We start from the raw sequence: 26,275 nt of genomic DNA on the forward strand, positions 1-26,275 counted from the left end.
CCGCGGGGCGTGCGCGCGCACACGCGGCGGCGCGGCGGGGGAGCGGGCCCGGGGCGGGGCGGGGCGGGGCGGGGCGGGCGCGCCGCACTTCCGGTCCCCGGCGCCCGGGCGGGCCGGACGCGAGCGCGGCCCTGAGCTTCCGGGGCGCCGGTTTCCAGCCGGACCCCGTCCCGGGCGCCCCGCGCGCCGCCGCGCCCTGCGCGCTCCGCCCGACGCCGTGGGCCCCTGCGGACGCGCTCGCTGCCCGGGGCGCCGGGGGCCTGGCCGCTGCGAGGCCCCCCGGCCGCAGGTGCGTGCGCGGGGCCGCGAGCGGGGGCGCCCCCGCGGGGAGGCGCGGGGCCGGGGCCCGGGGCGGGGCCGCCGCCGCTCCGCCTCCCCGCGGCCTGCGGCGGGGCGCGCGGGGCCTCCGGGCCCGGCGGAGGGGGAGCTCGGGGAGACGCCGCCCCCCCCCCCGGCCCCGCCGCCTCGGGGTCCCCCGGCCTCCGCCCGGGCGCGGCCCCCGGCGCTGGGCCTCCCGTCGCGGCCTCCCCGCGCGCTCGGCGGCCGGGAGGCCCGGGGAGGCGCGCGGCGCGGGCGGTGAGAGGCCGGCGGGCGGTGAGAGGCCGGCGCGCGGGCCGGGGCCGCCCCGGGGCCGGCGGGCGGCTCCCTCGGGCCGCGGCTCCGCTTCCGCCCCCGGGGTGGCTGACTGGAGCCGAGGGCCGCGGCCTTTCCTGCCCGGGCTGGCTTTGGACTGCCGCCGCCCTCGGAGCTCAGCCCCCGGAGTGCTGGGGTCGCGGGCGCGAGCCCCGGGCCTCCTCACGGGTGTTAAGACCCGAGGCCTCCACTCCGGAGCCAGTATGGTTACCGAGGTTAGCTACGAAGCTGTCTGGTCAAGAACAACTCGGGGCCGAACCATTAACCACGCCTATTTTTATTTCAATTTAACGTAAAAATTGTGGTTTGGGCTTGATTTTTTTGTTGTTCTTGTTATAGACCGGGGGAACAAAAAAAAAAAAAAACCACCAAAGAACACCAGTGGGAGAACACAAAAGCTGCTGGAAAGAGACTTAGAGCTGTGTGCAGCCATGTGTAAGTACTGGGGTTGGGGTGCACCCGGGATGTGGGAATTCCCTCCCCTCTTTCTCAGAAAGAGCAGATGGGATGGCCACAGTATAGGGTTCGGGCCACCTGCTTTACCACGCGATGCGGGGCCAGTGACGCAGAATTCAGCGCTAGTGCTGGTAGTAATCAACCGTAGACCTTTCGTCCGGGAGATATATAGGTAGCCAGTCCCTGTTACCGTCAGAGGTGATCGCCCACTGATAGCCTACTGGAGATTTTCTTGTTTTGTGCATTGCACAGAAATGGGAGGCAAATAAGAATGCTGAAGTCCCAGCTCCCAATGGACACCCTGTCCTGACCTTAGGCAGTTAGTGGGCTCTGCCCGCCTGGCCTGGGGGTGGGGGGAGAGCTGCCCTCCCTGGAGGGCGCTGTTGCATTTGGAGAGAATTGGGAGTAGGGATGCCCTCATTCTGCTGGGCTTGCTGGCCTAGGGGCCTTTGGATTCTCTGCTGTCAGGGACGCTGGTTGAGGCCTTCCCACAGCCTTCACTGTTCAGGCCTGTTCCTCCATCTTTGCCTCAGCTCCTTTCGACTCCTACTCCTTGCTCTGTACCTGGCCCCCAGGTCTGCAGGAAGCAAGGGCCTTGTCTTTCCTCCAAAGCACTGCATGCTCTCCTGGCCCTCACCTGGAATCCTGCTTAGTAGGCCACGGGGAACCAAAGCTTCTCTTTGCAGACCCTGTCCTAGTGAATGAAGGCTTGATGGTTGCTTTTACTTTGTTTGGCTGGTTTTCCTGATTGAACACCTTGACACTTAATTGCTCAGCAGGAATTAACTGAGTTGCCCAATAGGAATTAAACAAATTACTGGGTTCTTGGCAGTTCACTGGATTTACGACTTAATTTAAATCCTCTGACTCTTGCTCTGTGTCAGCATGTTTGGGATTTTGGACGTTGTTCACTGTGAGCTCTCTGACTCAGGATAGTAAAATGGAAGATTCATAGTAGCAGCATCTGATTTTTTTTGCTAAGGTTACTGATTTCTGATGTTACATGATACATTGTATAAGTTAAGATAGTAACTTGCATTTCTATAGTTGTGGGGTTTTTTTCCACTTGGACTCCAGTTAGACGGTTACTTAAATATTTTAAAATAAAATGACCAGGGTTTTTTCTTAACTAGACATTGCTTTCCGTAACACTCTTGTCTCATTCTGTGGGCCCAGGCTCTGTCACCCACCCAGATAGATCACTTGGCCACACCGAGTAGTCCCCTTGGGCCCTGTGCACTGTGTGACATGTGGAAAGCTGTCACGCACCCCGTCCCTTTCTATAGGAGTTGTAAAGCGGTGTCTCCCTCACCGTGCGGTGTGTGCAGTGGCACTTGCTTCCTGAGTTGACCTCGCAGTGTGAGTCATGAGTGGTGACCCGCTGTGGTGAACGCTTTCCCGGTTCGGGGGGCTGAAAGAAGGAACCGTGCGTGGGTTCCCCTCTGTGTTTAAGCTGTCTTCTAGGAGAAGATGGTGATAACCAGCCAATACGTGGCTTGTTTGCCAGATCTGTTGACAGAAGAACCCTTGGTTTTCAGGTAGAGTTTTTGCTCTCACATAGAAGACACAATGTTAGGCTGAGAGTGTAGCATTACCATTTTTTAAGCCTCTGCCTTTCTGAAGTAAAGTAATACAGTAGGAGAAGAAAAATTAGCTTCTTTGATAGAAGATAGTGTGTAAGAGTTGTGAAAGTTTCTGTTGCATGTGTTACAGATGGGTGTATATATATATTTACATATTAAAAGAATATATATGACATTCTTATTTATCTTCATGTTTAGTCCTCGTTTCCCCCCCCCCCCCGCAGTCTTGGATCTTGAACTCAGGGCCTATTGTTGCTCAAGGCTAGTGCCCTACCCCTTAAGCCGTAGCTCCACTCTGGGCTTTCGGGGGTTAGTTGGAGATGGATTTCTTGCCTGGCTGCTTCCAGTCGCGGTCCTCAGATCCCAGCCTCTTGAGTAGCTGGGATTACAGGTGTCACCTAGGTGGTGCCTAGTCTCAGGCTAACTACTAAGACCAACATGATTATTTTTTAATGATGTTTGAGTAGTGGACTCAACATTCAGTTAATTATTCATAAATAGGTATATAACAATGCAATGTGTCAATTTCATTTTTCAGTACTATTTGTTTGGAATTTACAACAAAGGGAAAAGGAGAAATAAAAACTGTAAATAAATATGTTTATCTTAGTTAAAAAGCCTAAAAATGTAATCAAGGAAATTTTTATTTTATTACTTAATTTATTTTTGTCCTGGGGCTTGAACTGTTCTAGGCCTGGGTGCTGCCCCTCAGCTTCTTTGGCTCAAGGGTGGCCTTCTACCACTTGAGCACAGCTCACTTCCAGCTTGTTTGGTAGTTCAGTGGAAGTAAGATTCTCACAAGCTTGCCTGCCTAGGTTAGCTCCGAACAGTGATCCTCAGATCTCAGCCTCCTGAGTAGCTAGGATGACAGGTTTGATCCACCATTGCTCAGTAGAAATAAAAAATTTTTAATTTGATCCATATCCAGCTAAGTACAATTATTCTTCACAATTTTTCTGCACAGATTTGCACAGTAGTTTGCCATGGAAGGCAGTTTAGGAGCTATTTCCACTGTTACACAGAAGGAATCTCATTTAAGAACAGGTTAACAAGTCCAGGGCTAACACCATGTCTTGCAATTTTTTCCTAGTCATGCAGGCTGATCTAAAGTAATTGAAAGTATAGATAGTGTTTATTCTGCTAAAAAAAAAAAAGTCTTAAGGTGATGAGTGAAACATTGTATTGTGAAGAGTGTGTATACAGTATCTGCTGTAATTGAGTACAAATACATGCTTCACTATTTTAACTATTTGTGTAAATTTAAATGATAAAACAATATTGACAAATCTATTAATGAAGTAGGATCTATTTAATATTAAGGAATTCTTGGTTTGGTTTTAATGTAGCTTCTCAAGTAGAAAATAGCTTAGAAAGCTATGCAGCCCTAGATATTTCTCTTAAAGAGTCAGCTCTCGGGCTGGGAATATGGCCTAGTGTCAAGAGCGCTTGCCTCGTATACACGAGACCCTGGGTTCAATTCCCCAGCACCACATATACAGAAAACGGCAGAAGTGGCGCTGTGGCTCAAGTGGCAGAGTGCTAGCCTTGAGCAAAAAAGAAGCCAGGGACAGTGCTCAGGCCCTGAGTCCAAGGCCCAGACTGGGGGGGGGGGGGGGGGGAATAGAGTCAGCTCTCTATGTGAAATTAATTTTATGATGCTAAAGAGGTCATCTAAAATGATTACCAGTTTACTTGTAAGCACAAGAAAAGTCCAGATTTTATCTTTAGTATCTTCAGCCAAAGAATGATTTAAATTATTTCTTTTCACATAAAGAGTTTTTAAAGTATTTTTTTTTTTCCATTTCTTTGCCACCTGCCATCCTCGCTCCTCAGGAGGCGGGGATCGCGGTTCAAAGCCGGTCAGGGCAGCAAAGTCCACGAGACTCTCCTCTCCAGCGAACCACCAGAAAAGCCAGTAGAGCTGTGGCTCAAGTGGTAGAGCGCCAACCTTGAGTGGAAAAGCTCAGGGACAGCACCCAGGCCCCAAGACCAGGCCCTAAAAGTGACCATTTCTTGTTTCACTTTTAGATATGCATGGTGCTGAGAACACTATGAAGCTGGTGCAAGCGTATTCCTGAAGGATACGATGGCTGAAAACAGTCTGAAAGTGCTAAAGATTCAGCAGTGTGTAGCAGCCAGCAAACTCCCTAGAAGCAAGCCATACATTTGCAATATTTGCTTCAAGCACTTTGAAACACCATCAAAATTAGGTAGGCATTATCTCATTCATACTGGTCAGAAGCCATTTGAATGTGATGTGTGTCATAAGACCTTTAGACAACTAGTTCACCTGGAGCGGCACCAGTTAACTCATAATATGCCTTTTAAATGTAGCATTTGCCAACGCCACTTTAAACATCTGAAGACATTCATGAAGCACCAACAGCGTCACAATGAGACCTATCAGAACGATGTCAAGCAGGCCCGAAGACTGATGGAGGCCAAGCAGGAAAAGCCAGCAAGCGGCGGCTACGGGACTTTGCCCCCGGAGGAGAGATGGGCCTTAGCCCCATGCTCCAAATCCGATCCTGAGTACAGCACCGGGAAACGAAGGAAGAGCATTCATGCGTGTGCCATCTGTGGCAAGATATTTCCGTCGCAGTCAAAACTCGATAGGCATTCACTTATTCACACTGGGCAGAAGCCTTTTAAGTGTCTCCTGTGCAGTAAGTCTTTCCGGCAGTCAGGGCATTTAAAAATCCACCAGCTCACACATTCAGAAGAAAGACCTTTCCAATGTTGTTTTTGTCAAAAAGGGATTTAAGGTTCAAAGCAAACTTCTGAAGCATAAGCAAATCCATACTAAGAGCAAGACATTTCAGGCTCTTGCATCAAAGTTGAGGAGTTCAGAGTCCTACTTCCTGCCGCACACATTAAATGTCAAGCAGGAAGGTTTTGAGAATGGCAGTGTGGGTGAGTCCGAGGGGAATAACCCACCTGAGGTCCACTCTATTTATATCGTCCCTTTTCAGTGTTCCGAGTGTGAAGAATGCTTTGAATCAGAGCAGATTCTCAAAGGACACCAGTGTTTTCCTGCCAGAAGGGGCAAAACGCCACGTAGGCTCAAAAAAACCTACAACTATAAAACCATTGTAAAAAAAATCTTGGCTAAGCTTAAACGTGCTGGGGGTAAAAAAAAGAGGGAACGGTCCATCAGAGAGAAAAGCATTTAAAAGTAGTTTCCTGAAAACTTGTGGTAAGTCTAGTCAGCAGAATTCTGAACAAACTAAGAGAAGAATTCTGGGTTCTCCTGGCAGGCAGGGGCTGTATAGGAGAATTGGCAATAAAAAGAAGAAAGCACCGACTTTGCCGTTTTCTTGGCAAAAGCAGTTCCAGAACCAAAATAGGGGGGAATGTTTGAAAGATATCCTTACATCATCAGAGAGCCGATTAACTATGGGTAGCTCTGTGACTAATAAAGACTTGTCAGTTTATGGTTCATCAGGAGAGGAGTTCTTCAGTAACTGTCAAGTGTTTCAACACTGTGGTTTCCCAGTTCCAAGTGAGAACATACTTACTGGACATAAGATATATCCTTGTGATAAATGTGAGAAAGCGTTCCCTTCTCTTTCTAAGCTACAGAGACACTATTTAATCCATACTGGACAGAGGCCTTTTGGCTGTAATGTTTGTGGGAAATCTTTCAGACAGTCAGCTCACTTAAAAAGACACCAAGAGACTCATATTGAAAAGAATCTCTATAGAAGATCATTTTACCAGCTAGACTTTGAAATGTTGAACAGTTTTTATCCCTCCAAGTGGTGATAGCTATAATGCTTCCCAGCATCAGGCTTTCGGTTTTCAGACCTATGAGGTTTCACAGTCGAATCAATTATCAGAGATGGGAGTGAAGCCAGAAACCGAGGATTTCATTCTGGTTGCCTATGGCGGAAGCGAGCGGCCTTTCCTCCCCAGTGCACTCTTGGGTCCGAGCAGAGTCATTTCAGCGGCTACCCAGGGTATCCGGAGAAAAATGATGGTCTCCTTTACCCGTGCAGCGTGTTGCTGTAAGAGTTTCCGGTCTCCATCTAAGCTTGAGAGACACTATCTCATTCACGCGGGGGAGAAACCTTTTGAATGCTCAGTTTGTGGCAAAAGGTTCAGGCAGGCCCCGCACTGGAAGAGACACCAGCTCACCCACTTCAAAGACCGCTCGCAGGAGAAGGCCGCCACCAGCGACCCGGCTGTGTGACCGCGGGCGCTCGGGCTCTCCAGACGCCTGCCTTGGGGGGGTCTCCCGGGCGGTCATCTGCCCTGCGTAGTGAGAGCGAGGTGGATAGGAAAGGTAGTGTTTTAGAAATCGCAGTTGAAATTGTAGAGGGAAGGGTATGGCTTGTGTCATTCAGTAAGCATTTATTTTCATATTATAAACATACTTTGGCTCTGCTGAGAACCCCGTGGTGTCCGCAAGCTGCAGTGCATCCCACTGTGTTTGCTTTTACAAAGGAGAGTAGTTTTCATCTGTGGCTCAAATTACTTTGCAAGACATTGTTCTTCTCATAGGTTTAAAAGTCCTAGAGATACAGGCGAAAGGGAGAAGAATCTTTTGCACTGGTCTTTTCAAAGCTGGTCTTGGACTGGCTGTTTGACCAGTGATCTACCAAGTGGCGGTTCTGTTTTTCCCCGTTTTGTCAGGATCACTGTTGTAATTCCCAGAAGAACTTAAAAGTAGGAGAGAGGCTGGTTTGTGCTCACACACGTTTCCCATGGCTCTTTCCTGGAGTGTTTTCTGAATGTCCCAATTGTCTTGGTAACGTGTGCGGCTTTGCTTTTCTGAGGAACGCTTGCGGTTCGTCTGTGTGCTTGCTGGTTGGGAGCCCTGGCCACAGATAAGCTTGTCTAGAGCGGCATTTGCGGGACTTGGCTTTACTGTGGAGCATTCTTTCGACTTGCCTAAGCCTATCCTACTGAGCCTGAGAAAATGGCATGACTTTATCTAGTTTTAGGTTTCATTCCTCATGCAGTTGCAAGATGCTAACGCTAAGAGTTTATTTGATCCTTACAGCATTTTTTTCATTAATAAGGTAATCATCCCAATATAGGAATTAGATGCTTATAGAATCCAAGGTGTTATTTTTCTTAATAGAGTGATCATGATTTGGAAGCATTTTAATCCTAACTGTAAGAGACTTTTTCATAACTACACAATCAAGCTTCGTGTTTGCCATACTTTAAGAAATCTTTAAGAATGACTTTCTAGCAATAAAAAAAAGTTCACCATTGTGTTTCTAAAGTGACGAGAACAGCATACTTCAGTCTGGGGGAAACCCTCCATTGAGATGTGGGTAAGTGGATGGTTGTATGTTTGCATCATGTTCTGAGAACTGTCTTGTGAAGGGGTGGGAGGGAGGAGGAAGGGTTTTGTCTGCTTGCTTTATCCCAAGTGATTTTTTTAAGTAAGTTGGGTTTAATTTATAGAGTAGGAATATGACTGATTAAATTGCCCAAATGATGTACAAATGTGCCTGTTTTGTTTTTTTGTTGTTGTTTTTAAAGGCGAAGCATTTATCTAAAACAGAGGAAAATCACATGCTTTAATTTCCCTGTGTTTGAGATATGTTTCTCCAGTATGAGCAAGACATGGTTAACAATATTTGCTTTGCACAAAATTCTTCAAGAATACATCTGTTACGTAAAGGCAGAGAATTACTAGTTCCTATTTCTGAGATGAAAAGCTCAAAAATTATTTGCTTAGTGTATCAGAAGCTACAGATGTTGGCATTTTTCTAAGCTATTTATATAATTTTATTCAAAGAACATGTCTTACTCCCTTCCTGACCTAGACAGGGAGAGTTGAGTGTTATGTTTGTGTGACTATGAGACTTTATTTGCCTAAGTGATATACTTTCCTTTGGCCCATGCCTATTTAAGCTGTTTCATATTGAAAGTTGGAATATTGTAAAAAATTTTGTCAAAGATGTACTGTAGTGCTATTTGAAGTACCTGTAACAAAATACTTATTTTCCTTTATTATCATTGCAAGCTTCATATGGAAATTTTATAGGAATGAAGAGAAAACAGACGTTAAGTAATGGTTTGCCGTGTGCTAGAGCTGTAGGTGCTATGGAATCAATTCCTTTGGTTTTCTGGGGAAAAAAATAAAGATCACTTGGATGTCTTGTTTGGATGACTCCAGGCTGTAGCATGCCTGTTTTTTGAGTTTGAGTTTGTGTGCATACATGCGTTCATGTGCCAGTCCTGGGGCTTGAACTCAGGGGCCTGGGCGCTGTCCCTGAGCATTTTTGCTCAAGGCTAGCGCTCTGCCACTTGAGCCGCAGCTCCACTTCTGCCCGTGTGATGGTTAATTGGAAGTAAGAGTCTCGTGGACTTTCCTTCACAGGCTGGCTTTGAACCTCGGTCCTCAGAGCTCAACCTCCTGAGGAATTGGGATGACAGGCGTGAGCCACTGGTGTCTGGCACACCAGACCTCACACATGTGTTCTGTTGGAAAGCAAATGATGGTGCAAAATCGAGAAAAAATTAAATTTCAGAATAATTAAAGCTTCAAGGTATACAGTGTACTCTTTTTCCATTTTCAAAGAAAAGCACAGCCTTGGAAGAAGGTGTCAAGTGCTGACCGCTGTGGTGAGCCACTTAGTCCCCTCCCACACAGGCTGCCGGTGATGGAGCCCTTGTGAGCGTGTGCCCCGGGACCTCCTCACCCGCGAGAGAACGCCTCAGCTCCACGCACGCGCGGGTCCATCCTCTAGCCTTCCTCCACACTACCTTCCCAATGTAAGTCTGCTCTTTTCCAATGAAGACACAGACTCATACCGTGTCCAAAGACGAAATTTAGTTGTTGGGTTTTATCCCTTTTCCCTTCATTTCACAATTAGCAGGGGAAAGGCATTTGAGATTGACTTGCAGGAAATGACTTCAGTGTCCATGCTGTATGAAACAGCCAAGTAGAATGACCCCAAACCTCTGGGTGGAGCGACCAGTATGGAAGTGTGGGCATCCGATGGCCTTACAGGAATCCTTTACTAGACTGGCAAGGGCCCCTGGTGCAGAATAGCACCCGCTCTGCTCTTTGGAAGCTACAGGAAGGAAAGAGTGCACTGGGCCTTGCTGGGTGTAGAAGGGGTGCACCCGGCCTTGCTGGGTGTAGAAGGGGTGCACCCGGCCTTGCTGGGTGTAGCAGGGGTGCACCAGGCCTTGCTGGGTGTAGAGGGGGGGCGCACCAGGCCTTGCTGGGTGTAGAGGGGGCGCACCCGGCCTTGCTGGGTGTAGAGGGGCGCACCCGGCCTTGCTGGGTGTAGCGGGGGTGTACCAGGCCTTGCTGGGTGTAGAGGGGGGCGCACCCGGCCTTGCTGGGTGTAGAGGGGGCGCACCCGGCCTTGCTGGGTGTAGAGGGGGCGCACCCGGCCTTGCTGGGTGTAGAGGGGGCGCACCCGGCCTTGCTGGGTGTAGCGGGGGTGCACCAGGCCTTGCTGGGTGTAGAGGGGGTGCACCCGGCCTTGCTGGGTGTAGCAGGGGTGCACCAGGCCTTGCTGGGTGTAGAGGGGGCGCACCCGGCCTTGCTGGGTGTAGAGGGGGTGCACCAGGCCTTGCTGGGTGTAGCAGGGATGCACCAGGCCTTGCTGGGTATAGAGGGCGCACCCGGCCTTGCTGGGTGTAGCAGGGATGCACCCGGCCTTGCTGGGTGTAGAGGGGGCGCACCAGGCCTTGCTGGGTGTAGCGGGGGTGTACCAGGCCTTGCTGGGTGTAGAGGGGGCGCACCAGGCCTTGCTGGGTGTAGCAGGGATGCACCCGGCCTTGCTGGGTGTAGAGGGGGCGCACCAGGCCTTGCTGGGTGTAGCGGGGGTGTACCAGGCCTTGCTGGGTGTAGCGGGGGTGTACCAGGCCTTGCTGGGTGTAGCGGGGGTGTACCAGGCCTTGCTGGGTGTAGCGGGGATGCACCAGGCCTTGCTGGGTGTAGAGGGGGCGCACCAGGCCTTGCTGGGTGTAGCGGGGGTGTACCAGGCCTTGCTGGGTGTAGCGGGGGTGTACCAGGCCTTGCTGGGTGTAGCGGGGGTGTACCAGGCCTTGCTGGGTGTAGCGGGGGTGTACCAGGCCTTGCTGGGTGTAGAGGGGGCGCACCAGGCCTTGCTGGGTGTAGCGGGGATGCACCAGGCCTTGCTGGGTGTAGAGGGGGCGCACCAGGCCTTGCTGGGTGTAGCAGGGATGCACACCCGGCCTTGCTGGGTGCTGGGTTCTCTCCTGCGCGGGGATCTTGGGGCTCCGGGGTCGCCGCGGCTCTGGCCCTGGGCGTGGGGCGGCCCGGCGTGGGGCAGTGCGGGAGCGGGTGGGAGAGGGCGAGGTCTGGGGAGCTGCTCCCCCCGACATCACCTCCGCATTTAACAGCTCGCCTGTTCGGGAGACGGACAGCCTGCGCCTGCTCCCGAGTGGGCGCCGGGCTCGGGGCGCGAGCTGCCGCTGGGGGGGCGCGGTGCCCGGGCCGGGGACGCCGGGCCGGGGCGCGGCGCTGCTAAACAACAACAGCAACAATAATAATAATAAGAGCCCCGCACGCGGGCGACCCCGGGGAGGGAGGAGCGAGCGGGCCGAGCACCACGACGGGGGGCAGCGCTTCATCCTAACACCCACGGCAGGGCGGCGGCGCGGGGCGCACGGCCGCGCGGCCCGGCCCCGGCCAGCTATCGGGGCGCGGGCTCCGGGGCCGCCGGTGCGGAGGGACCCGGACCCGGACCCGGACCCGGACCCGCCCCTCCGCCCGGCCCCGCGCCCCGCCCCTCCGCCGGCCCCCGGCCCCGCCCCTCCGCCGGCCCCCGGCCCCGCCCCTCCGCCGGCCCCCGGCCCCGCCCCTCCGCCGGCCCCCGGCCCCGCCCCTCCGCCGGCCCCCGGCCCCCGGCCCCGCCCCTCCGCCGGCCCCCGGCCCCGCGTCCCGCGCGCGGCGCCTTCCCCTCGCCGGCCGCTGGGGGGGCGCGCGCGCGGGAGGCCGCGAGCGTCGCTTCGGCCGGGGCCGCGCGCCTGTCCGGCTTCCGGGAGGCGCGCGCCGCTTCCGGGAGGCGCTCGGACGGCGGCGCAGGCCTCCGGCGGGCCCCGCGCTCCTCCCCACGCGCCCGCGCGCCACCCGGCGGGGCTGCGTGCGGCTCCGGCGCGGCCGCGGTCCGAGGTGCCGGCGCCCCGTGCCCGGAGCGGGAGGCGCGCGGCCATGGCTGCCCCCGCGCAGCCTAAGAAAGTCGTGGCCCCGACGGTGTCCCAGATCAACGCGGAGTTCGTGACCCAGGTGAGCCGGGCCTGCGGGGCCTGCGGGGCCCACGGCCGGAGCGAGCCGCGGGCGGGCACGGTGGGCCCTGCGGGGCGGGGCGGAGCTGGCGCCCGCGCGTCCCCAGCCTTCCCGCCTCGGCCCGTCCGCCCTCGTGCGCCCGCGGCCCCGCCGCCCGCGCCCTCGCCCTCCTCCCCCGCTCCTGCCCGGCGCGGGGGCCTGGCCGCCCCTCGCGGCGGATCTGTGCACGCACGCACGCACGCACGCACGCACGCGTGCGTCCTGCCGCGCCTCGCCGTTCCGCGTGGAGTCCCGACCAGCCCCCCTCCCCTCCCTCCTCCCCCTCCCCTCCCTCCCTCCTCCCCCTCCCTCTTCCTCCTCCACCCCTCCCTCTCCCCTCCCCCTCCTTCTCCCCCTCCCCTCCCTCTCCCATCCCCCTCCTCCCCCTCCCTCCCTCTTCCTCCCCCTCCCCTCCCTCTCCCATCCCCCCTTCTCCCCCTCCCTCCCTCTTCCTCTCCCCCTCCTTCCCCCTCCCCCTCCCCCCTTTGTTTGGGGGAGGCAAGTTGAGCACTTTGTATTGAGTTGTTGTGTGTATGGTAACTTCGGGAAATGTCATCCAAAGTAGGTGTCGACCTTTCTTTTGAGGGCTTTCCAGTGGAGTGGGTTAGGTTTCTTGCTGTAAAAGCAAAGAAGGCGGGTTCCATGTCTGGAATGTTTTAGTTGAGTAGTCGGATGAGTACAAGGCTAGTAATGAAGCGGTTCACAGAACAGAGGAAGCAGCAGTTACTAGCTTCCAGTCGTGTGGAGGACGCCTGGCAGAAACAGTGCCAGCGCAGAGTTCACCACCCACCCCAACGCAGAGTGCCCACAGTGCCAGGTTCCTGCACAGCCCCCTTCCCGCTCGTGAACGTGTGGAATTGTGCTCACTGGAGTTCCCCAGGCGCTGTCTTGAGAGAGGATCTCATTCCGTGCCCTGGCTGGCTCTGAACTCACAGTCCTGCCTCAGCCTCTTGAGTGATGAGACTCAGGCATGCACAACCAGCCTGCATGAGTTTCCTATTTTTTAAGAGAAAGGCGTCAGCCATGATCTGATATTCCTTGACTCATTTACATTTCTGGAGAGATTGTGTATGTACTTGAATTTTCAGGTGAAACCTACCGAAATAGACCATAAGTACTCGCATTCTGTTTGTAGTTTTTTCAGAATTTTCATGTGTTTTTGGATGTGTGGCAATGTTAAGTTCTTGTTTTACATATCACCCTGCATGGAGATTTTGAATCTGGTTTTTAATGCATGTTTGGCTATTGACTGTGACGCTGGGTACATAATGTAATTTTTTTTTTTTTTGGCCAGTCCTGGGCCTTGGACTCAGGACCTGAGCACTGTCCCTGGCTTCCTTTTTGCTCAAGGCTAGCACTCTGCCACTTGAGCCACAGCGCCACTTCTGGCCATTTTCTGTATATGTGGTGCTGGGGAATCGAACCCAGGGCCTCATGTATACGAGGCAAGCTCTCTCGCCACTAGGCCATATCCCCAGCCCACATAATGTAATTTTTAAAACTTGCTTGATTCCCTTATCACTTTTCCAAAGATGCTTGCCTCTGATTCTTGACTGGCCGTGCTGCTTGCCTCGGGGTTGTTGGAAAGGGGTGTTTTGACTTTGTGGGGAGCTGGTGCCAGGCACCCCAGCCTTTTGTGGCCAGGAGAAAGGGCTGTGAGCTGGAAGGCGCCTGGTTCTGCCCCCCCTCCCCCCCAGCACCGCCTTGGCGAGCAAGCAGGAAGCAATGACTTGTGTGTCCTGTTCACTTTTGCAGTTAGCCTGTAAGTACTGGGCTCCGCACATCAAGAAAAAGTCTCCTTTTGATATAAAGGTAAGCGCTTTTTGTTGCAGCTTTCTTTCTGAAGTTATAATCCTAAGGAAAACAGTGTTCTCTTTCTCTCTGGTTTTTTAGGTTAAAAAGTCAGCTTTATTCATAGCAGAAAATTTGGAAAATAACAAAGTGACAATAATCATTAGATTAATAATTAAATCATCAGAGATAACTTCAATTATCTGATTTCCTATGAGCTCTGTATACGAGTCACTTAGCCCTTCTCTTTATGGAGTCTTGGGTTATTTTAAATCTGTTCCTATGAGGCACAAGTACTTTTATGTTTGAGATTTCCGTGTGGGCATCTCGGCGGTTCATTTGGGGTAGAGCCTGTTCTCTGGTGCCGGGAGATTGGGGACCCGACGCTGGCCCAGTGATGGCCGAGGAGCAGGGCAGGCGTTCGGACGCCAGGGCAGCGAGCGGTCTTGGTGGTGGAGGGGGTGCGCTCTCCTCCAGGCTGCGTGGAGCTGGTGAAGGGAGCGGCCGTGCTGCGGGGCGCTCCAGAACGAGCCCCAGACCACTGCTCCTCTGCCTGGGTGCGACGCCTTGAGAAGAGGTCATTGTGTGAAGCAGGTCCTAAAGACTCACACAGATTCTGCATTTTAAATGAAGCCCGATGCTTTAGCCACCAGGGAAAATTGAACTTCTTAAATTTAAAATGTGCTTTGTCATTTGAGATCAACTGTCTCATTTATTAGTATATCATTTTTGATTGTCAACAGGATTTGTATCTTACCACATGCAGTTTGTATGTTTTGTGTGTATATATTGGGAACAGGAGTTCTTAGAGTAATTTAAAAGAACCAGGTGGTGCTGTTAGGTTGAGTGGAACCTAATTAGATGAGATGTTTGATTCACTGTCTACCCACATCTTTTAATTGACTGTACATGATTTTAGGTGAAGCTATACATGCCTATTTAGAGTAACTTTGGGGCTGGGAAGGTGGCTTAGTGGTAGAGTGCTCGCCTAACATGCATGAAGCCCTGGGTTCGATTCTTCAGCACCACATATACAGAAAACGGCCAGAAGTGGCGCTGTGGCTCAAGTGGCAGAGTGCTAGCCTTGAGCAAAAAGAAGCCAGGGACAGTGCTCAGGCCCTGAGTCCAAGGCCCAAGACTAGCAAAACAAAAAGTTGGGCTGGGAATATGGCTTTGTGGAAGAGCACTTGCCTAGCATGCGTAAAGCCCTGGGGTCCGTTCCTTAGTAACCCCTTAAACAGAAAAGGTCGGAAGTGGCACTGTGTCTCAAGTGGTAGAGCACTCATCTTGAGCAAGAAGAAGCCAGGGACAGTGCCCAGGCCCTGAGTTCACGCCCCAGGACAGTGCCCAGGCCCTGAGTTCACACCCCAGGACAGTGCCCAGGCCCTGAGTTCACGCCCCAGGACTGGCCAAAAAAAATCATAGAGTAACTTTGTTGCGGTTGATCATTAAGAGAGAACTATGCCCTTTTATTGTTAATTTGAATTTTGGTAGAAAAACTGTAATAAAGAATTTAATGTAGATTGGTCTAGTTTGCCTTATCACTCACCTCCCCATTGCTGTAGATATTTATTGCTTTAATCAGTTAATAGACTGTGTAGTTTACTACACAGAAATAATACCTGAACCCCTTCATCGTTGCGCAGTAGGAGTGTTTCCTCCTGCCGACTCTAGCACACGGGCTGTTTGCACTGCTGCTGTCAGCAAAGCTCCCGGTGCCATTCCCAGTGAGATGATTGGGAGCAAGCCCCTCCCCTGAGTCCTGGTCACCCAGCCGGGAGCAAGGGCCCGCCATGTTCCTGGGGAGTCACTGTGCGTCTGATGACGTACGTAAAATTATGCTTTTTGTGTTTGTGCCAGTGCTGGTGCTTGCACTCGGCCTGAGCACTGAACTTTACTCAGGGTTTGTGCTCTACAACTTGAGCCACAGCTCCACTTAGGGATTTTTTGGTGGTCTCACAGAAAGTCTCACCTACTGTCTTGCCCAGCTGGGTTTGAACCTCCATCTCAGCTCTCAGCCTTCTCAGGAGCTAGGATTACAGGCGTGGGTCACTGGCACACTTACGCAGATTTTAGTTTTCCAAAATGTTTATACTCTTTTTTAAATTTAAATCGTTGCTATGAAGGTGATGTATAGAGAGGTTACCGTTTCATATGTCAAGCAAAAAGTAGGTTTCTTCTTGGACCACGTCACCCCTTCCCTGGCTCTCTCCCAGTTTCCCCCCAGTCCCCACCTACAAGTTGTTGAGTTCATTTTCAACATAGTGTTTAGTGAGTGCCACTGCTGCTTCTGATCGCTGTTGTCCCTCTATTTCTGTGTCATTGTTCCCCTTACTCTCCCAAAGACAGACAGGTGAACAGACAAGACAAAAAGAAAAAACAAGGAGGAAAATCATCTTGTCTCCCTTTCCCCGAGTTCATTTCCATAAATATTATTTTACGTGATTAGATGCATATAACATTTATACATTTTTTAAATTAAGTGTATAAAATACAATCTTATTCTTTCCTTAGAACTGTTAACCCCTGTGCCATTTTAATAGTTTGGGGCTCTTTATGTAGACAAGTAATATTACTTTTTCTACTACTTGGCTGTCTTTTCAGATTTTGAGAAGTATGTGATTATTGAAAAAGTTGGTGTGTGGGTGTGGTGTGTGGGTGTGGTGTGGGTGTGGGTGTGGTGTGCCAGTAGTAGGGCTGGAACTCGGGCCCTGAGCTCTCACTTGGCTCTTGCTGATTCAAGGCTGTCCCTTTACCACTTGCTACAGCTTTCTTTCTGGCTTTTTTGTTGGTTAACTGGAGATAAGGGTCTCATGGGCTTGGAACTGCAATCCTCATGTCCCCGCTTCTTGAGCAGCAGGTGGGATCTACCAGCACAGTGATGAAAAAGAATATCTATGTGTCATTTTAAAATTAGTATTTGAAAGCTTTCCTAAACCATCTTATTTTATATAGTCTCAGTAATTGAAATCCATCCATTTAAGGTTAAACACTTTAATTTCTTTGGTACAGGTTATTGAAGATATATATGAGAAAGAGATCGTCAAATCAAGGTAGGCACGACTTACACAGTGGCGTTTGTAGATCAAGTGTGATCGCGACAGGGAACCCTTTCCAGTTAGCTTCCAGCCCAGAAAGCTAGTGGAATGCTGGAAGGACCGAGTGGTGCGGGGAGACGGCAGGGGCTGCGCTCCCCCGTCATGCCATGCCTCTCTGCCTCCGAAGAGGGCGGGGCTGGGGCTGCCTTTGGCAGGTGTGATCAGTGTTAGGGAGTCTGATCTGTGACTTCATCTTAAGATCCTCAAGTGCACTTAAATTTAGGAACTCTGAAGTGCGTACGCATCCTACTTTAAAACATTACTTGTTTTCCTGTGGTTTCAGGTTTGCCATCAGAAAGATAATGCTGCTGGAGTTCAGGTGAGTGCAAAAGCATGGGTTTGATGACCTGCAGGATGACAGCCTGATTCAAATTTGAACTGCACTTGGGGTGTGTTTCTAAGTCACAGTCAGGACGCTGGGTTCAATCCCCAGCACTCCAACAGCACCCGCAACCAAAGGCTAAAGGTGTGGACATGTATGTTTTTGTTCATGGGCTTAGTATTCTATAGTAGTTACACAGGGAGCAGTTCATCCTTAATGTTTTCTTTGTGTGTATGATTGGCTTATTTTATCATTTTGATGTAGTTTTTGCTTTTAAAGATAACACAGTGTGAAGATGTATTTTGAGTTGTTTTTCGCCAGTTAGTAACATTGCTGAGCAATTTCCATTCTTGATTTTCTCATGACCTGTGGGAATAAATTAGTCCTCCAGTGCCAACTAAACTGCAATAACCAAGGCAGCGTGGTCCCCAGGAGCCCCTGAAGGCTGGACAATGGGAACCGAGCAGGTGTAACTAGATTGTGGAGGTGTCGTGGTGTTAGGACCAGTGTGGCCTGAAACACCTGTCCTCTGTCCCAGAGTGTGAGACGTCAGCTCACTTCCCGTGGTGTGCCTTCTAATGACTGTGGCCCTTGGCCGCCGAGTGGCTGGGATTGCAGGTGTGAGCACTCTTAATCTGCTCTGAACCTTAGATCCTTTTCCTGTGGTTCAGGGCTATTGCCTCTGATAGTTTTCTTCCTGACCATGCCCGTGATAGGTTGATTTAGAGCTGATGACTTGTTGCATGATTTTCATTTTCACTTAATGAGTCGTAGATAAGAGACTTTATTGGTCTGGGGGATAATTTTGCACCAGGAACCTCTGGTACCTTAATCTCTTGAGAGTATGTGACTGTCGCCTCCCAGAGCCACATTGTGTGCATCTACACCAGGAGCACCCCTCTGAATGATAGCCAAGTCTGGGAAGAAGGACTCACAAACTCTGCAGATTCTCAACCCGCGTTTAGGATGTGAAGGATACGCTTTTCTAGGCGAGAGCTGCATTACAGTGACGGATGGTGAAATGTTGTGTGCCATTTTGCTCTTCGCAGCCAGTACCTTGAGAACTATCTCTGGATGAATTACTCTCCAGAGATGTCCAGCAAGGCCTACTTGATGTCCATCTGCTGTATGGTGAATGAGAAGTTCAGAGAAAACGTCCCTGCGTGGGAGGTAAGGGGTGACCCTCCTGGCCTTCCTCCTGTGCCGCCGAGGCCCTGCCTGGGGTGTGGCAGGACTTGGTGCTCTTAGTAAGCGCACCTGTAGGGCAGCTTGATACCTAAGAGAAAAGCCCAGCTAAGGATAAGAACGGGAACCAGGCGTGACGGCTCACGCCTGGGGAGACCAAAATCTGGAGGACTGAGGTTCAGGACTAGCCCAGACAGAAAAGTTGACCAGACTCTGTCTCCAAAATAACCAGCCTTCTCAGTCCGTGGCGCTCAGGTGACGTGCGGTCCCAGGTGTGAGCGATGACCAGGGCTGTGGCGCTGCACCGCGTGATTGTAGGAAAGCCCAGAGATGTGATGTGGTTTGTGGCCAGGAAAGAACTTCATCAGCGTGCATGTTGTGAAGTGGTTTTGATGAATGGGGGGGGGGGGGGGGGATTTGCCCTGGTCCCCAGGGATGCGGTCCAAGACCACCATGGATGACTGGGACTGCATGTGCTCCATTCTTCTGTGTGTGTGTGTGTGTGTGATCCGTGGGTAGGGGTGTGTGTGTGATGATCCGTGGGTAGGTGTGTGTGTACATGTGCACATGCGCGTGATGATCCGTGGGTAGGTGTGTGCATGTGTGTGATGATCTGTGGGTAGGTGTGTGTGTGCATGTGTGTGATGATCCGTGGGTAGGTGTGTGTGCGTGATGATCCGTGGGTAGGTGTGTGTGTGTGATGATCCGTGGGTAGGTGTGTGTGTGTGATGATCCATGGGTAGGTGTGTGTGTGCATGTGTGTGATGATCCGTGGGTAGGTGTGTGTGTGTGATGATCCATGGGTAGGTGTGTGTGTGCATGTGTGTGATGATCCGTGGGTAGGTGTGTGTGTGTGCATGTGTGTGATGATCCGTGGGTAGGTGTGTGTGTGCATGTGCGCGTGCGTGTGATGATCCGTGGGTAGGTGTGTGTGTGCATGTGTGTGATGATCCGTGGGTAGGTGTGTGTGCATCTGCGCGTGATGATCCGTGGGTAGGTGTGTGTGCATGTGTGTGATGATCCGTGGGTAGGTGTGTGTGTGCATGTGTGATGATCTGTGGGTAGGTGTGTGTGCATGTGTGTGATGATCCGTGGGTAGGTGTGTGTGTGTGATGATCCGTGGGTAGGTGTGTGTGTGCATGTGTGTGATGATCTGTGAGTAGGTGTGTGTGTGCATGTGTGATGATCTGTGGGTAGGTGTGTGTGTGCATGTGTGATGATCCGTGGGTAGGTGTGTGTGCATGTGTGTGATGATCCGTGGGTAGGTGTGTGTGCATGTGTGATGATCTATGGGTAGGTGTGTGTGTGCATGTGTGTGATGATCCATGGGTAGGTGTGTGTGTGATGATCTGTGGGTAGGTGTGTGTGTGCATGTGTGTGATGATCTGTGAGTAGGTGTGTGTGTGCATGTGTGATGATCTGTGGGTAGGTGTGTGTGTGCATGTGTGTGATGATCCGTGGGTAGGTGTGTGTGCATGTGTGTGATGATCCGTGGGTAGGTGTGTGCGCGTGCGCATGATGATCCGTGGGTAGGTTGTGTGTGATGCTCCGTGGGTAGGTGTGTGTGTGTGATGATCCGTGGGTAGGTGTGTGTGCACGCGCGTGATGATCCGTGGGTAGGTGTGCGCGTGATGATCCGTGGGTAGGTGTGTGTGCATGTGTGTGATGATCCGTGGGTAGGTGTGTGCGTGCATGTGTGTGATGCTCCGTGGGTAGGTGTGTGTGCGTGATGATCCGTGGGTAGGTGTGTGTGCATGTGTGTGATCCGTGGGTAGGTGTGCGTGTGTGCGTGATGATCCGTGGGTAGGTGTGTGCATGTGTGTGATGATCCGTGGGTAGGTGTGTGTGTGCATGTGTGTGATGATCCGTGGGTAGGTGTGTGTGTGTGATGATCCGTGGGTAGGTGTGTGTGTGCGCGTGATGATCCGTGGGTAGGTGTGTGTGCGTCTGCGCGTGCGCGTGATGATCCATGGGTAGGTGTGTGTGCGTCTGCGCGTGATGATCTGTGGGCAGGTAGGTGGACACAGTGTGAGAGGTGGGCAGCAGAAGCTCAGGGTGAGCGTGTCCTCCATCTTTCCCTGTAGACATGTGTGTGATCAGTGGGGAGGTGAGCAGAAGCTCATGAGGGTTCTGTGTAAGTCTGGCAACTCACCTGTGCTCTTGGTTTTAGGGCCACAAGCAGGCGAAAAGAGTGTAGCAGGCTGGGCAGTCAGTCCACTTAGGGTGGGGGGGCACTGCCAGGGAAGACCGTCTGCTGGGGGGGGCACTGTCAGGGCGGGCAGGTGGGCCGTCTGCTAGGGGGGCACTGTCAGGGAGGGCGGTCTCCTGGGGAGGACACTGTCAGGGAAGGTGGTCTCCTGGGGGAGGGGCACTGTCAGGGAAGGCGGTCACCTGGGGGGGCACTGCCACGGCGGGCGGTCTGCTGGTGAGCCCTGCCAGGGAGGGCGGTCACCTGGGGGGGCACTGCCAGGGAGGGGGGCCGTCTGCTCCCGGGAAGGCCTCAGCAATGTCCGCGGGACGCACACTCGCACTCTCCCATCCCACATAGGAAGAGTGTGCTGTCATCACATGAGTAGAGCTGACACAGGAAGTGTTGGGGATGTTCCACGGGAACTGAAATCAGAACGCAAGGGGATCAGGGGAGCTGCTGTGTGGACTCAGCACTGCAGCCTCCGTAGCCGTGGTGGGCTGGGTAATTGGTGGAAGTCTCACCCACCCCGGGGGTGGTTGGTGGCGGGGGGAGTGTGACCCGGGGGCAGTGGCAGCTGGGAGTGCATGCCGCGGCGGCGGGTCCTCGTGGTGGAGGAGGAGCGAGTCCCAGGGTCCGCCGGCGCCTGTGGGGACCCGGGAGCCTGTGCTCGTGAGGGGATGGGGGGGACCGGCACCTCGGGACCCGGCAGGTTGCGTCACGCAGGGAGGCGGGCACACATGAAAGAACATGGGGCGAGCTGGGGTCTGCTGGACTTGGGCGGAGGCCTGGGCGGAGGCAGGGCCCGCGCACGGCACGGCAGGACTCGCGTGTGGAGGAGGCTGTGCACATGGTGCCGGCTGGAGCCGTGGCTCCTGGCACGCTGCAGTGGAAGCCATGTGTTCTGAGCTAGTTTGGTGTGCCCCAGAGCAGCGAGGCGCTTCCGACTCTTAGAGGGCTCACCTGAGGTGGACGGGGTGGGGGGGTCCCACGAGGTGCCCCCAGCCTCTGGCCTCCGCCCCCAGTGTGGCGGGTGGCGGCTCGTCGCAGACGCTTCAGAAGGCGAGGGTGCTTTAAGGGCGAGCCGGGTGAGCAGCAGCCCACGGGGGGCGGTGCTTTCTCGGCAGACGTTCAAGAAGCGGCCGGAGCACTTCCCGTTCTTCTTCAAGCGCATCCTGACGGCGGCGCTGGCCGACACGGACGGCGACTTCTCCCTGCACGAGCAGACGGTGCTGCTGCTCTTCCTGGACCACTGCTTCAACAGCCTGGTGAGCGCCTTCTCCCGGGCTCCGGGGGAGAGCGGGGTGCCCCCAGGCCTTAGCCTGTGCTGTCGGGCGTCCCGAGGGGAGTGGGTGTGAGCTGATGCCCACAGACTGCACCCGGCAGCCGCATGTGTGCGGGTGCTGGGCCAGCGGGGGGCAGCACCGCCATCACGGTCCTTCACTGATGGGGCCGGGCTGTGTGTGACGCTCTATTCTCCACGGGCCTCCTCGGTGATGGCGTTTCACCCGGGCCTTCGGGGTGGCTGTCCGAAACTGCCCTGCGACTCAAGTCAGCCAGGCAGTGCACAGGCCTGCTGCTGAGCAGTCCTGCGCCTGCCTTAGCCCTGAGCTCGTCAGGGGACACTACTTGGTCCTGGCGGTGTTGCCACATGGGTGTGGCGTCGGTAAGGCCTCTCACCGCCCCGGAACGTGGGGACACTCTGGCCTTGTTCTTGGAAACCCCCAGTAAAAAGCGGACCTGCAGGACCGGGCGGCCTCGGCCTTGGCCTGAGCGCCGCACGGGCCACGGCTTGTAGTTGAGGCTCCCGCCCGCCGCAGGGCCGGCACGGTGGAGGTCAGGTGCAGACATCTTTGTGCATGGGAGAAGTGGGACATGGGGGCTGCAAACTAATACGGAAGCCCTGCCAGGCCGGAAGCCCTCGCGGGACGTAACGTGCGCACGCCGCCGTGTCGGTGCACGCGGAAGTGCCTGGTGATGGGGAACTTGTTTTCTTGTGCTTCACAGGAAGTGGACCTGATACGAAGCCAGGTTCAGCAGCTCATCTCCCTCCCGATGTGGCTGAGCCTGCAGCCCGTGAGTACGCGCCTCGTGGCCCGCCCCGTGTGGGTGTCGTGGACCGGCTGCCGCCGCCGCCGCTCTGGTGGGGACGTGGACGCCTTAGCCACTGGGGGGGCCTGTGCGCGCCCTCATGAGTGCTCCCCTGAGCCCCCGTCCGGGGAGGACTGGGGGTGTGCTGGGGTGCGCTGTCCTCGTGCCGGCGCTGGCACCGGCGCCTCCCTCCGTGCCTGGCCCGCGGCCTCCGCCACACGGGGCCGGCGCGCGGTGTGTCTTAGGGAGTGGAGACCCAAAGGTTTGTTCACGAATCCATGTCCTGCTGGATGCGGGTGGCTGGCACCCCTTCACTCCTCAGGCGGTGGAGATCCGGTGGGTCACGATTCAAAGCCCGCCTAGGGAGAAGAGTCCAAAATCTCCATCTCCAGAATAACCAGAAGCCCGGCAGGCTGTGGTGTGCGTGGCGTGCGTGAGCACGCGGGGGTGGGGGGGAGAGGGGTGCGGACCTCCCCCCACATGGACGCCCCCATGTAGTACTAGATCACAGGACAACAAGAGCTTTGAAAATCGGGCGTGGCCCCCTTTGCCTGGGGCTTTTTGTCCAGTTGCGTGCGTGCGTGTGTGTGTGTGTGTGCGCGTGTGTGCGTGTGTGTGTGTGTGTGAGGCAGTCTCACCCTGCAGCTCAGGCTGTCCTGGAACTTGCACTCCTCCCGCCTCCCAAACGCGAGGGTTACAGGCACGTCCCCCTGTACTCGGCCCCACTTACTTAGCACCACATTTTCCGTTGCCTCAAATTAGTTACCGCTCTCTACATGTGTGCGACCCATTCCCGTCAACCTCACCCCAAAACAACTTGATCAGACTTCACTGATCCGTTAGCACAGTCACAGGTCGACTATGCTGACCAGCTCAACCCGTGTTTACTTTGGCGAGTTGTTCTATGTTCATTATTTGAGACTCATTCCAGGTTTCAATGATTATGTTCATACATGTTCTATGGCTTACGACATAGTTTTAGGAATAAGCAGTTTGATTATTAGGCTTACAAAATTTGACCAGAAAACACTTGAGTTACTTTTAAACGTAGTTATTCGTGGCGTGGCTTTCAGGGTCTCTTACTCTCTCGGGGGCAGTCCTGTGCTAGGACGCCTCCTCGGGGTGGTGTCTTGGTTGTGAAGCTGGGCTCAGGAGGTTGAATGCCACGTCTGTCTTTCAGGCACGGCTGGAGCTGGAATTAAAGAAAACGCCCAAACTCAGGAAATTCTGGAACCTGATTAAGAAGAATGATGAGAAGATGTCTGCGGACGCGAGGGAACAGTACGTGGCCGCGCAGCAGGCCGGGCCGGGGCTGTGGGAGGAGGGGGTCTGGCTTCTCAGGCCTGGTGGCCGAACCGGGACCTGTGCATGTCAGGTGTGTGTAGGTTCCCCACGAGCTCCCTGCAGCCTCGGCCCCTTCACCACAGCCTCTTTGCACGTGGGCCCTCCCGTGGAGGCCCGCCCTCCCCCGTGGCTGCCCCTGAAGTGACCCCTGCTGCCTGAAAACCTGCCATTTTGGCTTTGCACCTCGTTTAATCTGCCGATTGGATCCATGTGCCGTCCATCCTTCTCGTTCTACAGCTTCCCTAGCATCTTCCCCAGCCCTTCTCCCCTTGGAGCCTGCCCTCCCTCCCTCCCGCCCACCTGCTGCACACGGGCGCTTCTTGTGAGCGCACCGCTTGTGGAGCAAGGCCGGAGCCGGAGCAGGGCTGGCGTGCTCATTTGCATCTGCGCAGTGCCTGATTGAATGCTTGCTGCTTAGTCGGGGAAGTGAAATTGAGGGCCCTTGGCGCACTCCACTTACTCGCGCCTAGACCTTTTGTTACTGACGTGATGGAGGTGTCTCCTACACGCGGGTGGTGGGGGTGCGGGTGGGGGTGCAGGCTTCTCAGCCCCAGCCAGGCTCTTCTGCCTGTGGCACTGAGCTTACAGAGATGCCCTGTGTTCAAACTGTGGTCTCCACGTCAAGAAAAAATAGAACCTGTGAGCCGTGGGAGAAAGGCGTGTGAAGCGTTCACATTTGCTTTGGAAATGGCTAGGTTTCAGAATAACTTGCTGCCCGGGCGTCTTTGGTTTTAGGGCCTACCAGGAAAGGCGGTTTCTCTCACGGCTCATCCAGAAGTTCATCTCCGTGCTGAAGTCAATCCCACTTTCTGGTAACTCTTCTTCTCTGTGGCTCGCCTGGGGACTTAGGTAGATGTGGCTCTGGGATGTTCTCGTCCCTGGTCTAGACACCAGGGTGATCTTAGGATGTGAGGATGAAGCGTAGTCCTTCCTTCCCTTTTCTGCCATTCTGGCTGCTCACGGGAGGCGCCTGCAGCTCGCGGGAAGGTCTTAGCTAGCAACTGGTTTCCGGATTTGCTTCCTGGAGCCAGGTTCTGAATGAGGTGCTGGAAGCCAGCTCCGGACCCCAGCGTCCGGTGTTTGGGAGAGAAGAATTTTTCAGATTTCAGCTGTACAGGAATGACAGTTACATGAAAGAAAACCAGCCATTAAGCGCTGCTCTTTTAACGTCCTTAAACAGCTGTGTGACCTAGGCTGCGATGAGAAAGCAGCAGAGACGGTTCCGCACAGGTGCGCGTCGCTCCCAGCTGCTCTCGCGGTGTGGGGTCTGGAGTTTAACCATGAGCAAGGACGTCCAGCCCACGTTTGCGTATGGGAGTCGGGAGTGTTTCTTTTTCACACGACGCCGTCCACTCTCCTGTGCACGGCTCTTGCAGGGTGGGCTCGTGGGTGCTGCGAGCACTTGGGCCGGCCACTGTAGGCGGAGCTGGTGTGCTGGAGCAGGCCGTGGGGCGGACGGGCCTCGCGAGCGCGTCAGTGACCCCGGGGCGTAGTGCTTGCCTGCGGCAGTGGTTGCTCTGTGTGCCTGCGGGTACGTGTGCGTACGCATGCCTGCTAGTCCTGGCGCTTGGACTCGAAGGACCTGGGTCTGTCCCAGGTTCTCTTTGTGCTCAAGGCAGCACCCTGTCACTTGAGCCCCCGCGCCCTGCCAGCCTCTTGGGAGTAGCTTCCTGGAGGTCAGAGCCCGGGCAGGGGACGGGGTGCCGGGGCTCAGAAGGCCTTGGCGGTGCCGCGGCAGCCCTCCTGGCAAGGGAGGTTGACACGCTGCCTCCCCCACCCAGAGCCCGTCACGATGGACAAAGTTCACTACTGCGAGCGCTTCCTGGAGCTGATGATCGATCTGGAGGTGAGCCGCGCCCCTTCTCGGCACCGCGTACAGCCGTGGCGGCTTCCGCCCGGGCCAGCGGCCTGGGCTGCCACTTGTTCCCGGGGTTTTTAGTTGAGATGTTTGAAGGCGTTTGCGCCCCGTCCGGTGCTGTTTAGGACCCTATTTCCTTCCTTCCTGTCTGCAGGAGATGGGAGGCGGGCGTTTCCATCCTGCCAAGGCGGAGGGGGCGGCCACCGCGAGGGTCAGCTCCCTTCGCCCTTCCCACTGCTGCCTGCAACGGCTCTCACCCGGGGCTCGGGTGCCATGCCGGGGTGGGGGGGTGCACGCGTACTACGCGTCCTGACGCGTCCACTCCCCCAGGCCCTGCTCCCCACACGGCGCTGGTTCAACACTGTCCTGGATGACTCCCACCTCCTGGTCCACTGCTACCTCTCCACCCTAGTGCGCAGGGAGGACGACGGCCACCTCTTCTCCCAGGTGAGGGCGGG

At 54.3% G+C, this 26,275-nt stretch overlaps 2 protein-coding genes across 2 annotated transcripts in view; both read left to right on the top strand.

The window, feature by feature from the left end:
• Positions 1 to 204: 204 nt before the first annotated feature.
• Znf770 (zinc finger protein 770) lies at positions 205 to 8,802 on the top strand. Its single transcript, XM_048332046.1, is given in 8 exon segments — positions 205 to 289; positions 973 to 1,068; positions 4,701 to 5,424; positions 5,426 to 5,803; positions 5,805 to 6,428; positions 6,430 to 6,595; positions 6,598 to 6,674; positions 6,676 to 8,802. Coding segments are annotated over 6 exon segments (2,100 nt in total). The 5' UTR covers positions 205 to 289; positions 973 to 1,068; positions 4,701 to 4,758; the 3' UTR covers positions 6,865 to 8,802.
• Positions 8,803 to 11,725: 2,923 nt separating this feature from the next.
• Positions 11,726 to 26,275, top strand: part of Aqr (aquarius intron-binding spliceosomal factor) — a 46,742-nt gene continuing 32,192 nt past the window's right edge. Inside the window, exons 1-11 of the mRNA XM_048332045.1 lie at positions 11,726 to 11,901; positions 13,696 to 13,752; positions 16,744 to 16,784; positions 17,113 to 17,148; positions 18,201 to 18,321; positions 21,652 to 21,792; positions 22,532 to 22,600; positions 23,796 to 23,896; positions 24,695 to 24,771; positions 25,741 to 25,805; positions 26,148 to 26,264. Coding sequence (XP_048188002.1) covers positions 11,827 to 11,901; positions 13,696 to 13,752; positions 16,744 to 16,784; positions 17,113 to 17,148; positions 18,201 to 18,321; positions 21,652 to 21,792; positions 22,532 to 22,600; positions 23,796 to 23,896; positions 24,695 to 24,771; positions 25,741 to 25,805; positions 26,148 to 26,264 — 900 coding nt within the window. The 5' untranslated portion in view covers positions 11,726 to 11,826. The remainder of the gene's footprint in view (positions 11,902 to 13,695; positions 13,753 to 16,743; positions 16,785 to 17,112; positions 17,149 to 18,200; positions 18,322 to 21,651; positions 21,793 to 22,531; positions 22,601 to 23,795; positions 23,897 to 24,694; positions 24,772 to 25,740; positions 25,806 to 26,147; positions 26,265 to 26,275) is intronic.

This window comes from Perognathus longimembris, chromosome 23 (genome assembly GCF_023159225.1).
Source record: "Perognathus longimembris pacificus isolate PPM17 chromosome 23, ASM2315922v1, whole genome shotgun sequence".
Lineage (NCBI taxonomy): Eukaryota > Metazoa > Chordata > Mammalia > Rodentia > Heteromyidae > Perognathus > Perognathus longimembris.